General features: G+C 34.8%; 1 protein-coding gene across 4 annotated transcripts in view; it reads right to left on the reverse strand.

Annotated features, from left to right (window-relative positions):
- The window catches only part of ATP7 (copper-transporting ATPase 1), a 68,471-nt gene extending 55,606 nt beyond the window's left edge, over nucleotides 1-12,865 (reverse strand). For 2 of the 4 annotated variants that reach the window (XM_076132739.1, XM_076132742.1), the window contains exon 1: nucleotides 243-400. Coding sequence is in view for 1 of the 4 variants with exons in the window: in XM_076132741.1 (XP_075988856.1) it covers nucleotides 5,425-5,458; nucleotides 9,469-9,481 (47 nt within the window). In the remaining 3 variants the exon portion in view is untranslated. Of the gene's footprint in view, nucleotides 1-56; nucleotides 401-5,424; nucleotides 5,459-9,468; nucleotides 9,536-12,580 lie in introns of those variants that run through there. The other 2 variants (XM_076132741.1, XM_076132740.1) reach the window with 2 other exon arrangements.
- Between the last annotated feature and the right edge of the window lie 515 nt (nucleotides 12,866-13,380).

Here is a 13,380-nt window from a genome sequence, read left to right on the forward strand (position 1 = left end):
TGGGAAATCTTTCCACACGCTCCTGAACAGAAGTTAATAGTCAGATAATTCGTTACCGCATCCAATGAACAACTCAACCGATAAACACTTTCACTTAAAAACAAACTTCACGAAAAACCAAAATTTAAAATCATCAACTTATACACTTATTGCACTGAGGTCCCGAAAACACGAAAAAAAAACAACTGCCACCACAAAATTTCGAAAAAGGAACACGTCACTTGAAAGAAAAGAACACAAACCTTTTTTTTTAAGAAAAAAAAAACGGATATTTATGATAAAATTTAGAGCATTTTGTATAATGGAAAGTCTGTCACTTCGGTTAAGTTCGTATATATTCGGGTGTGTTCGTACATGACGAGTGTATCGTCGCGGGCTCTCGCGTGCACTGCCGGAGAGACCGTACGGCCATCAATGGAGGTATTCTAGTGATGGGAAAGTATCGATAGAAATTTACTTTCGATTTTTAGTAGAACGCTTTTGCGAAGATTTTTATAGATAAAAAGATGCAGTATGTGTTGGGAGTAAGTGTGTTTAAAATGGTCTATGGCAATTTGAACTATCCAGACTTATCTCGATGCACTGAACTACTTTTCATACTATAGAAAGAAATATTTTTATTGATATAATGAAATCTATCTTAAGTAGACAACTTGCAGGAACGAAGCAATTACAATTAACGCATATTAACAAATAATTTATTCCGTAAACCAATTTTCTGTCTATAAAGATTTCCCGGTATAAATAGTATTCTATGTGTACATCTAGATAGATTATAAAAACTTTTCAGTAATTTTGACAATATTGATTCAAACTACCAAACATTGGCAATTAAAATATTAATACTAAGCACAACACAATTTACGAAAACTGGCATTAACACGCAGTAAAAAACATCACATGACGCGACTATAAAATAATTTATACACTATTGTAGATAGGTATACATATAATAGCATTCCTATAGAACTATTTATTGCTTTATATAATATGCTTTGTACATGTCGACAATAACGTCATTGATTTACTATATAAGAGTATATTCTATATATTAAATAACTTATATATAAGACGTAGGAGACGAGTGCGGTGACAATTCGATCCCGGTTGTTGTCAATTAAGATAACAGTCGTTAAGCCACGTCAAAGGACTTTGGGCTTGAACAACTTTGACACCAGGTTGACCACTAACCATACGATAAGAAGATATACTTAAAACTCTCTCGACTTGTACATATTATAGGAGCTCGTGGTTAAGTAACAACAGCCGCGCGGATCGATCTCTGAGGTTAAGCTACGCTTACCGAGGTTGTTTTGTAGATGGGTGACCATTTTATACATTTCAAATTCCTCTGTGTTAACACACGTTAAATTGAAGGCCCCAGCTGTCGTTTTCAAAGATCTTTGACAGTCGTTACCAGTAGCGAGAAGCTGTAAAGACTGACAACCTGTCTTACAGAGGAGTATCGTGTTATAACCCTGGTAACTGTGTTGTGAAGGTCAGATAGGCAGTCGCTGCATGTACAATACTGGTATTCAGCTGCATCCGCTGAGACTGGAAGCCAATTCCAACATAGTTGGAAGAAAGGCTAGACTGATGAATACTTATCGATACAAAACTATCGATAAAATCCCATCACTAAACCGATTACGTTATTAAGCTCATAGTAAACTGTCTTACACTACTATCACTACAAAACCGACCTTATACCATAAACTTAAGGTTTAAAATCCAACAAAAACTCTTCAATTAAAGAAATAAAACTATCTGGAAAAAATAAATTTGTATTTTAGACTTTAAAACTTTTGTGTTAAGGTAGAAATTTGTATGTTTGTAAATATGACAATCTTGGAAGGCGTTATTACTCAATGATTGAGATAAGGGTTAATTTTGCAAACAATTTACAATGAAAATAGACTAACAAGGTCGTGTTGCCCACTTTGCCCAACGCTGGGCAATACACCAATGACTTTTCCAAGTGATGTGTGTATCTATGTTTGTTTGTTTGTTTGTTTGAACACGCTAATCTCAGGAACTACTGGTCCGATTTGAAAAATTCTTTCAGTGTTAGATAGCCCATTTATCGGGAAAGGCTATATATTATCACGCTACGACCAATGGGAGCAGAGTACCAGTTAAGAATGTTACTAAAACGGGGGAAATTATGACCGATTCTCTCTCATGTGACGCAAGCGAAGTTGCACGGGTAAGCTAGTTATAAATAAAGTTCACTTGTTATAACGGTGAAGGAAAACATCGTGATGAAACAAAAATTTTATTCATACATTTCTTGAAGGTATGAAAAGTTCCCAACCTGCACTTGGCCAACGTGGTGGACTCAAGGCCTAAGGCTTTCCGCGTTCGAAAAGAGCCTTGCCCAGCCGAGGGATAAAAATCAGTTTTAAAAAATTCGTACAAATTAGTAGAGAGTCCCGTATACAACGTTGGGTGCTAGTAAAGGTATGCAACAAGCAGTGCTTGTACTATGGTAACCAAATAACTGATAAACATACTTATATACTTCTAAATACATACTTATATAGATACATTAACAACCAGGCTCAGAACAGATACTTGCATCAGTAAGTATTAATTATTGGCACACAAAACATAAGTGTTTGATAAGCAATTTTCAAGTGGGTCCCTCAATTCTTATCTTAACAACATCTTAGATAGCAGCATCATATGATTTAAATAATATTTATGTTCACGTGATCATTATCACTTTGATAACTATGTTATGACAGATACATTTCCTATTAGTTGAAACTAGAGACTGTTCCCAGTTCTTTTCGCATTACAGTATGTATGAACTTGTAATAAAATCTCTTTTGCTTCAAGAATCACAAATGAGTACACGGTTCATTAGGTTTCTTTCAGTGAGCTCGTGAGGTACCCAAATATCGAGCTTTTTGTGTAGAGAAAAGATTTTATTGCAAGTTCATACATACTATAATGCGAAAAGACTTTTTCCCCGACCTAATATTTTACTAACCTTTATAACTTCTTGCAGTGATAGCTGTGTGGTATGCTACCTCCCACGCAAGTGGTTGCAGATTCGAACCCGAGGCAATGCACACCACACCAATGACTTTTTCAAGTGATGTGTGTATTAGAAATAATTATTACTTGTAATTAGTACTAATCCATTCGAATGTATTGACATTGTAAGAGAGAAAGCCGTAAGATTTTAGCCGTTTCTTCTCACGAGCAACCAGCTTTTCCGAAACGGACAAAAAAATTATAATATATGACTATTTCAAATACTCTGTACTAAGTTTACGAAATAGAGGATATTTGAATATAAACACTTTTTGTATATAAACTAAAACGACAGTTAAATTATAATTTTAGGTGATCGTGCGTCTGTATCAGCGCCTTAATAAAAATTATAGCAAAATGTTGCACATCGAAAATATTTTGCTATTGGAATTCAGACAGGCGTTTTCGCAGTGAGATTACTATCATGTGTATCGTCAAATAGTTCTTTAGATAAGTAACATCTTCTATTTCAGCCCAAAGAACCAAACAGGAACGTTCAAATGCCATAAAGACTTTAAATCTTCTTCTTCTTGTCGTATGGTTAGTGGTCAACCTAGTGTCAAAGCTGATCAAGCCGCCCGAAAGGCCTTTGCCATGGCTTAACGACTGTAATCTTAATTGACAACAATCGAGACTGACTTTTTACGTGCCCTCCGAAGCACGGAGACACCCAGTTCAAATACCAATAAGCGGTCACCCATCTATAAAATGACCGCGCCAAGCTTTACTTAACCAAATTTTGAATAAAAAGGACCATTCGAAAAATGACATAATGTTACACGTGGTAACAAGACTTCCTATGTATGTACGTATGTACGTAAGTATGTATGTATGTATGATAGACAATGATAAGGCAGGATTCATCTTATCAAATGTCCAGTGGCTTAAGGATTATAGTATTAATTATAATCGTGAGATAACAATTAGAAGGCGATTTAAACGCGTTGATTAGAGTTATACTTAAAACTAATTGTTACTTGATTTCATATATTATTGATTTATGTGCACAGATTTCAGAAGTACGTTGACTGAAATTATTTCCGACAGTATGTTTAAAGCAAACCATTTTTAACCAGCCATTATTTATTATTTACTAGCTGACCCGCGCAACTTCGCTTGCGTCACATAAGAAAGAATGAAAAAAAATTCCCCGTTTTTGTAACATTTTTCGTTGCTACTCCGCTCCTAATGGCCGTAGCGTGATGTTATATATCCTAAAGCCTTCCTCGATAAATAGGTTATCTAACACTGAAAGAACTTTTCAAATCGGACCAGTAGGTCCTGAGATTAGCGCGTTCAAACAAACAAACAAACAAACAAACTCTTCAGCTTTATAATATTAGTATAGATTATATTATAATTATTTAGAAAGTAAGAATATGCGAAAATCATCCCGTTTCCTACCACAATCAATTTATTTTACAAAATATTAGGTACAAGAATTTTAAATCAATTCATCTATACTATATTATCTTATCTTATCGGTCATTGGGAGCGGAGTAGCAACGAAAAATGTTACAAAAACGGGGAAAAATTTGACCCATTCTCTTAAGTGACGCAAGCGAAGTTGCGCGGGTCAGCTAGTGGTATATAAAACTCTTCCGTTACTGACTGACTGATGGACAACGCACACTCGAAACTACTGAGCGTACAATCTTGACATTTGCTATGAACATTCCTTAGCAAGTGTAGAGGAGCACTAAGAAAAGGTCTTTGGAAATCCCATACCCTCCTTATAATTTTTCAAGCTATATAAGCCGGATTTCAGACAGTATACTTATCTGTCATAAGACACGCTTCATTTAGCTATCAATGTAACTGATAATACCATTATTACCTATATTTTATTGCATAATCTTAATATATAAGACTCAAAGACTGACTGACATAGTGATCTATCAACGCACAGCACAAACCACTGGAAGGATCGTACGTCCGTTGTTTGTATGTTTGTAAAAGTCCCCGCGACACAAGAGCAATTCTTAGTGCGGAAGCTGTCTTTTTTATAAATCTATACTAATATTATAAAGCTGAAGAGTTTGTTTGTTTGTTTGTTTGATTGATTGATTGTTTGTTTGTTTGTTTGTTTGTTTGTTTGTTTGAACGCGCTAATCTCGGGAACTATTGGTCCGATTTGAAAAATTATTTCAGTGTTAGATAGCCCATTTATCGAGGAAGGCTATAGGCTATATATTATCACGCTACGACCAATAGGAGCAGAGTAACAGTGAAAAATTTTACAAAAACGGGGAAAATTATGATTATCTTAAGTGACGCAAGCGAAGTTGCGCGGGTCAGCTAGTAGAAAATAAATAAAGAAAATATCCTAAGTAAGTAGGCAAAGTAAAAACGTAATTTATAAAAAGATATTAAAATACTTACGCAGGCACCTTCTCCACAAGTTCCGTGTTTTCACCTGAAACAACAATAATAAATTATATATCTAGTTATTTAAGCTGTAAACGTACACGATCTATTTTCGTACTCTCATCCCCAACGCAAGCAAAGCCCTGCTTTATTCAACGCCCACACAAAACGTGGTGGGCGTAGACCTATTTATAGAATGAAAATGCTTGATAAGAGTCAGTTTACGCCCACTCGTGGAAATATATAGCATCACGCCTGTTGTAACTGAAGGAGCAGGTAAATGTGTACATGAAAGAAAGTAAAAAACAATTCGCAATTAACCATGTTAGTCCCATGTAATAGGGGGCGAGTGTATTGACATATACTAATGTTATAAATGCGAAAGTTTAAATGCATGTTTGTTATTTAATCATTTGGGACACATGGATTTTAAAACCCAGGTAACTGTGTTGTGGAGGTCAGATAGACAGTCGTTTCATGTAAAATACTGGTATCCAGCTGCATCCGGTGAGACTGGAAGCCGACTCCAACATAGTTGGAAGAAAGGCTAGATACTTTTTACCCCGGGGGTTTTTTACGAAGAAGAAGGCGTCAAAATCAACTAGTATATGTATAAGCAAAGAAAGCGATGTACATAGTTAAGACTAGTGCATTCTTTAGAGAACTTTGTATCATGCCGTGACGATCACAAGAAAAATAAAACAAATAATATTTTATAAATAAATCTGCGCCATTCGCGTTGGTTTTCGGAATTCGGGTATTCCCTTACATTCATTTATTAGTCATACAAATGAAACAAAACATGAAAAATTCACTGCAAATAGTTTTCCTCTGAGAATAAGAAAATTTCACGCATTTGACTGACTGATGGTCAACGCACAGCCGAAACTACTACGTGTGAAGATTCCTTAGGAAGTGTAGAGGAGCACAAAAAGAGGATTAATGGAATTCCCCCACAAAGGGGGTGAAATTCCCTGCGGACAAAGCTACGGGTGGATAGCTAACTCGGGGAAGAACATAGGCTTATTCTCATCAAAATAAAAATCCCCGGCGAACCATGACCGTATAGGTACATACTACATAGAGAGATAAGTGACACATTCAATTGCTTATGTATCATGTTTATTATTTACAAATACCAACGCGGACACGTGTTGTTACGTAACGCTTCATACGAACAAAGCGATGTTGATCATGATCGATATAGTGCATAAAATCACGCCTTCTCCCCATAGGGGTAGGCAAAGACAAGCTACTTGGCATATCCGATACAAATCCCGCATTAAGAATGGCTCTTGTGTCGCGGGGACTTTTACAAACATATTAGGTCGGGGAAAAAGTCTTTTCGCATTATAGTATGATTGTATGAACTTGTAATAAAATCTCTTTGGCTTCAAGAATCACAAATGAGTGCACGGTTCATTAGGTTTCTTTCAGTGAGCTCGTGAGGTACAAAAATATCGAACTTTTTTGTGTAGAGAAATGATTTTATTACAAGTTCATACCTACTATAATGCGAAAAGACTTTTTCCCCGACCTAATACAAACATCGGACACAAAGCACAACCAGACCTAAAACAACTACTTGTGCATACAAATAATTGTTTCGTGTGGGAACCCACAACAAACTATCTGATGATATATCTATCTCTGTAATGGGTTCGAATCCCACCCGGGACAAATCTTTGTGTGATGAGCACGAGTATTTGTTCTGAGCCTGGATGTTAATGTATCTATATAAGTATGTATTTAGAAGTATATAAGTATGTTTATCAGTTATTTGGTTACCATAGTACAAGCTCTGCTTAGTTTGCAATTAAATGACCGTGTGTCAGTTGTCCAATAATATTTATATTTATTTATTTATCTCCCGACGCAATAGTAGTGGCATGGCGACCATCTTAACCACAGAAGTATAGTACCTAACTACGTAATTTATGCACCTTTATCTAACTTCGAATATAACAGGCGTGATATTATGTATGTATGTAACATTTCATAGAAGACAAAACAAGCTTATGTTTATAGTATAAGGTACTAGTAACCATTGTTGTTATAGCAAAGGAAAACATCGTGAGGAAACCAACATACCAACGTGCCTAGTTTTCTATTACATTCTTGGCTAGTTTACCAATAGATATTAATCGTTTATTCCATCTAGTCCTACCAGTAGTTCGATAGTCGAACTGTTTGGATGTTTTTATTCCAATCTGTTATACTGATGGATCGAACTATTTGGAAACGCGGATTTTATTCCAAATAGAGCTACTGTCTCCAATGTACATTGAAACAAAAAATAAAACATCACCTACTTATTTTTCAAGTTTTTTATAAAATAGAAATTAAAATATTTTGAAAGTATGAAACAATCAGGATGTTGATCTCTGGCGAAAGAGGTGGTTTTTGTAATTTTACCTCGAATTTTCTAAACAATGTCAGTGATAGCCGAGTGGTTTAAGCTGGCACCACCCACGCAAGTGGTTGCAGGTTCGAACCCGGCAACACACCAATGACTTTTCGAAGTTATGTGTGTATTAGAAATAATAATCAAGTGATTAACGCTCTAACGGTGAAGAAAAACATCGTGAGGAAACCTTACATGCCTAAAAAATTGTTTAATACATTTATTGAGAGCATTTAAAGTCCCCAACCCGCACTTGGCCAGTGTGGTGGACTCAAGGTCTAACCTCTTCTTCCTCGCTTGGGGGAGACCCTTGCCCTGCAGTGGGACAGAAAAGGGAAATTTTAAAAAAATGTTTGACATGTAAACACATTTTCTAACATCGTTCAAAGAGGATTCATAAGAAATAATAAATTAGACAATTTCTTCTTCCTACATGACTGTACCATTATATTCACAATAGCTCTATTTGGAATAAAATCCGCGTTTCCAAATAGTTCGATCCATCAGTATAACAGATTGGAATAAAAACATCCAAACAGTTCGACTATCGAACTACTGGTAGGACTAGATGGAATAAACGATATTAATGTGGTACATTCAATACTGTACGCGACTACCCCCCGATTTCTGAGATACATTTAGCGGTAGTTTATCTAATCAAACTGTCATCTATACTAATCTATACTAATATTATAAAGCTGAAGAGTTTGTTTGTTTGTTTGTTTGAACGCGCTAATTTCAGGAACTACTGATCCGATTTAAAAAATCTTTCAGTGTTAGATAGCCTATTTATTGAGGAAGGCTATAGGCTATATATCATCACGCTACGACCAATAGGAGCGAAGATGCAACGAGAAATGTTACAAAAACGCGGGTTACGCGGGTCAGCTAGTGTTTATATATGAGCTTAAACGCTATTGAATAGATAAACTACCACTAAATGTGCTTCAGAAATCTAACACAGAGGTCTCGGGTCCAAATCTGAGGTCGAGCCAATAATGCCCAGAGTCTTTCGCTGCGTTTGAGCTTTCGTGCCTCGGAGAGCACGTAAAGCTGTCGGTCCTGCGCCCGACCTCTCACTGGTCTGTTATCCGTTCCATCTGAATATGAGAGTAAGGGAATAGAGAGTGTATTGTGTGATGTGAAACATTCCAATATAAATTAGAAAAGACTAATAGCAATTTGCCCGATCCGAGAATCGAACCATAGACTTCATGTTCAGCAGTCGATTACACTATCGACCGTGCCACGGAGGCAAACAAAACTAAAAATATGATATAAATTATATTTAAGGCCTTGAGTCCACCACGCTGGCCAAGTGCGGGTTGGAGACTTCGCATGCCCTCAATAATTAATCTATACTAATATAATAAAGCTGAAGAGTTTGTTTGTTTGTTTGTTTGTTTGTTTGAACGCGCTAATCTCAGGAACTACTGGTCCGATTTGAAAAATTCTTTCAGTGTTAGATAGCCCATTTATCGAGGAAGGCTATAGGCTATATAACATCACGCTACAGTCATTAGGAGCGGAGAAGCAACGAAAAATGTTACAAAAACGGGGAAAATTTTGACCCATTCTCTTAGGTTACGCAAGCGAAGTTGCGCGGGTCAGCTAGTGTATGATATAAATTAGTTCATTAAAAATTAAATACTTACATATGGACGCCATTTTTTCATCAAATCAGTAGGTATATTTGCACAACTGTTTCAAGTCATTCTATCTCTGAAACAAGGAAAAATACATTTAAATATTAATAAAAAGTAATCACCTTTTAAATAACATACAATTAAAATGAATGGTCTTGGATGTTGATCTTCGATTCCTGAGTCAGGCAATTTATTAGAGTTTTCTGCTATGAGGAAAATGTGATGATTTCTATATTTTTTTTATTGTTTTGTTTTTTAACACAAAACCTACTAAGGAATATTTTTGTATCACGGTAATTTTTACAAACATATTTATACATGTATCAGACATTATGTACAGATAATATTATAAAGCTGAAGAGTTTGTTTGTTTGTTTTAACGCGCTAATTTCAGGAACTACTGGTCCGATTTGATAAATTATTTCAGTGTCTGATAGTCCATTTATCGAGAAAGGCTATATATATTTCAAACGACCTATAGGAGCAGAGTACCAATAAGAAATGTTACAAAAACGGGGAAAATTTTGACCCATTCTCTAATGTGACGCAAGCGAAGTTGTGTAAATTATTACCATGAAATAAAAATGTATGTTCTTTGGTTTCTGCTTCCCCTATGGAAAAAGGCGTGATATTATGTATGTATATGTAAAAAATATATGTCCTGCTGTGGATTCGAACCGACATCCGGCGCACGGATAATGACAATTTATCATTTTAACTACCTCATCACAATTTGCATCTTTATTAACTATGCTTTTCTTATCGTATGGTTAGTGGTCAACCTAGTGTCAAAGTTGTTCACGCCCGATGACCTTTGACATGGCTTAACCACTGTTATCTTGACTGTGCCTTCCGAAACACAAATATCACTATGCGGTCACCCATCTATAGAATGACCGCGCCATGTTTTGCTTAACCCACAGATATTTACCGACCGGTGAGAACTCATCACAATAAACCTTGGAGACAATATCTTAAACTAGTATGATAATATTAATCTTACATTTCCCTCGGTAACAGGTTATCTAAGGCCTATGAACTTTATCAAATTGTTTCAATATAAAAAACTAATAACAACTATCTCTGAAGGCCGGACAGACATGATGACTGAACATGCGGTTTCAGGTACCATTCCTGAGTTGAGCATAGAAACAAAAAAAAACTGTAAATCAAAATGCAGAGACATACTATAATAATTATTAATAAGTAATAATTGATAATTATTCATAGTTTAGTTTAGTACTAGCTGACCCGCGCAACTTCGCTTGCGTCACTTTAGAGAGACTGGGTCATAATTTTCCCCGTTTTTCGAACATTTTTTACTGGTACTCTGCTCCTATTGGTCGTAGCGTGATTATATATAGCCTAAAGCCTGCCTCCATAAATGGGCTATCTAACACTGAATTTTTCAAATCGTACCAGTAGTTCCTGAGATTGGCGCGTCCAAACAAACAAACAAACTCTTCAGCTTTATAAAATTAGTCTAGATAATAATTTATTAATGTTAAAAGTGTGTAAAAAGTTTTTCATGTAAGTACTATTACATAAAATCACACCTTCTTCCCATAGGGGTAGGCAGAGAACACCACTTGATATGACAGAGACGCATTCTCTGGTCTCTGTCATATCAAGTGGTGTTCTCTCATTTGGTAAGATCCTTACAAACTTTCTTTGCTTAATTCACATCCTTACATTCATAAAATGCAGTATAATTTGATCGAAATGTATTGGAGTATAATATCTATTCAGTATGCAGTGAATTTTCAGTTAAATTTATCATATCTGAATGCATATAGGATTCCCAAGGGTTTTTGGCATCAGGCATTCAGTTGGTTGCAAAATCATTAGTCAAATCTCCTAATTAATGTGAGATAAGGATAAGACAAAGAATAAGACAAGATTTTCTCTGTGAGTCTAAACTGTAGTATAGGTTTGATTCCTGGATCATAAAGTCTTGGGTTTGATTTCCATTTAACAACGAAATTCCTCTCTTTATTTTTAGCCTATGGAAAATTAATATAGTATGTTTCTCATACTCTACTATAAACTAGGAGGATCTATTTAATAAGGTAAGTATATGGGAATAGACAGTAATTGTTAATTACTTCTCCACATAAAGATGTGAAGTTTTTAACCAAATATATGGGAACAAGCAAACTTGTAACTATAAGCAACAAACTTATAATTACTTATGAACTAATATTACTATTTTCCCTTGGGATTCTATGTATAAGAATGCAACCAGTCCCTAGAGATTGCACCCCTAACAATGCATGTATATTGTGCCTAGGTGTATACTTATAATTAAAAAAGAAAGTTAGGTAGTTAACTTACAGTTTATACTTATGAAAATTTGAAATAGCATACTACCTAATTGTGATCTATTCACAATTTAAACCTTTCTTTTTGTAAGTACAGGGTGAATGGATAATAATAATGGCTTATTATATACTCTTTCTACCCCTAACAGGATATAATAGATAATGCAAACAGGGCTGTATTATGTTGTGCCATATACTATTGTGCTATGTAACATAAAACCTATTGTTTAATACATAGGCTAGTTAGTATACCAGTTATAAAGAAGCAGAGACATTTTATTTTACTTTTTTAATTAAAAAGTTACTACCTTAATAGGTTTACTACCTTAACAAAATAGAATAAAAAATATATGAATGAGAATTCAATCTAATAAGATAGTTATGGGAATTGGTAAAGTAGTTTTAGAGTTATTATCTAACAGAGAAACCAACATCTTTTTAGAAATGTTACATCACAGTTAGATCATTTCTGTATAAAATAATAAAGTAAGTAATATAACACAGATCAACTCACAATTGAATTCTTATCAATTTAATTATACCACTCATTTGAATAAATAACATATTTCTGCATTATTCTCTACAATGTCAACTGATAACTTCATTATTAGCACTACAAATGAAAAGAACAATTAATTTTCCAGTCAATACAGACGTAAACATGTCAATAAACATGTATTTCACGAATAACAAGGTGAAAGTACATGAAAACAGATGTTATAAGCCTTTTTTCTATGTACATAATTAACCTGCATTTATTACACAATTATAACCACTCATAGACATTTGATGATACTTACGAGCCACGCAGAATCCTCCACAACGCTGTTGACCTCTATTTAGGCCGCCTAAACATACACTATTGCAGAAATCCGATAAAATTTCAAACCACACTTTTATCACTCAACAATAATTTGTGGTACACAAGTTTTTAAACAAAAGTTCATAAGTTCAGTAAATGAAACATAGTTTAAAAGGTACACTACTTCGTAATGTTTTGGAAAATATATAATTTTATTGCTTGTTTTCAACTAGTTTTGCAACAAAAAGTGATCCTTGTACGAACAGAGGAAATCAACTTTTCATTTCATTGTGTTACTTGTCAATTTGACGTTTGCGTTCGAAAACTTTGGCCTTAAATTGACATACCGTCATTGCTAAGTCATTGACTCAATGTATCGTAAAGTGGAATCTATTATTATATACTTAATACGTGAAAAATAAAATTTTATTTTATATACTAACACTTCAACACAAAAGCTTATGCTTTCTATTACAGAATAAAACTAAATAATTTTGGTTTGAGAGTGCGACAATAGAGTTGTGCACTGTTGTTAAGCTAGAAAATAACTAATTTGTAATTACTAAGAAATTACATTGCCTTCTCACAAATAGCACTGAATCACTAAAGTATGGAAGAAGGCTATCTATTAAAATTAAAGTGATTTCAATCTAAAACACGACACAAAATAGATCTAGCCCAAGGTTTTCACGGATAATTGACAATCTTTAAGTGTTCACGTGATGCCATCAGTGTTATCAATGGATTGCGAAATGTATATTTATTAGCTATTGTACAAAATCAGTGTGCAGTCCTAAA

This window comes from Anticarsia gemmatalis, chromosome 28, assembly GCF_050436995.1.
Source record: "Anticarsia gemmatalis isolate Benzon Research Colony breed Stoneville strain chromosome 28, ilAntGemm2 primary, whole genome shotgun sequence".
Classification (NCBI taxonomy): Eukaryota; Metazoa; Arthropoda; class Insecta; order Lepidoptera; family Erebidae; genus Anticarsia; species Anticarsia gemmatalis.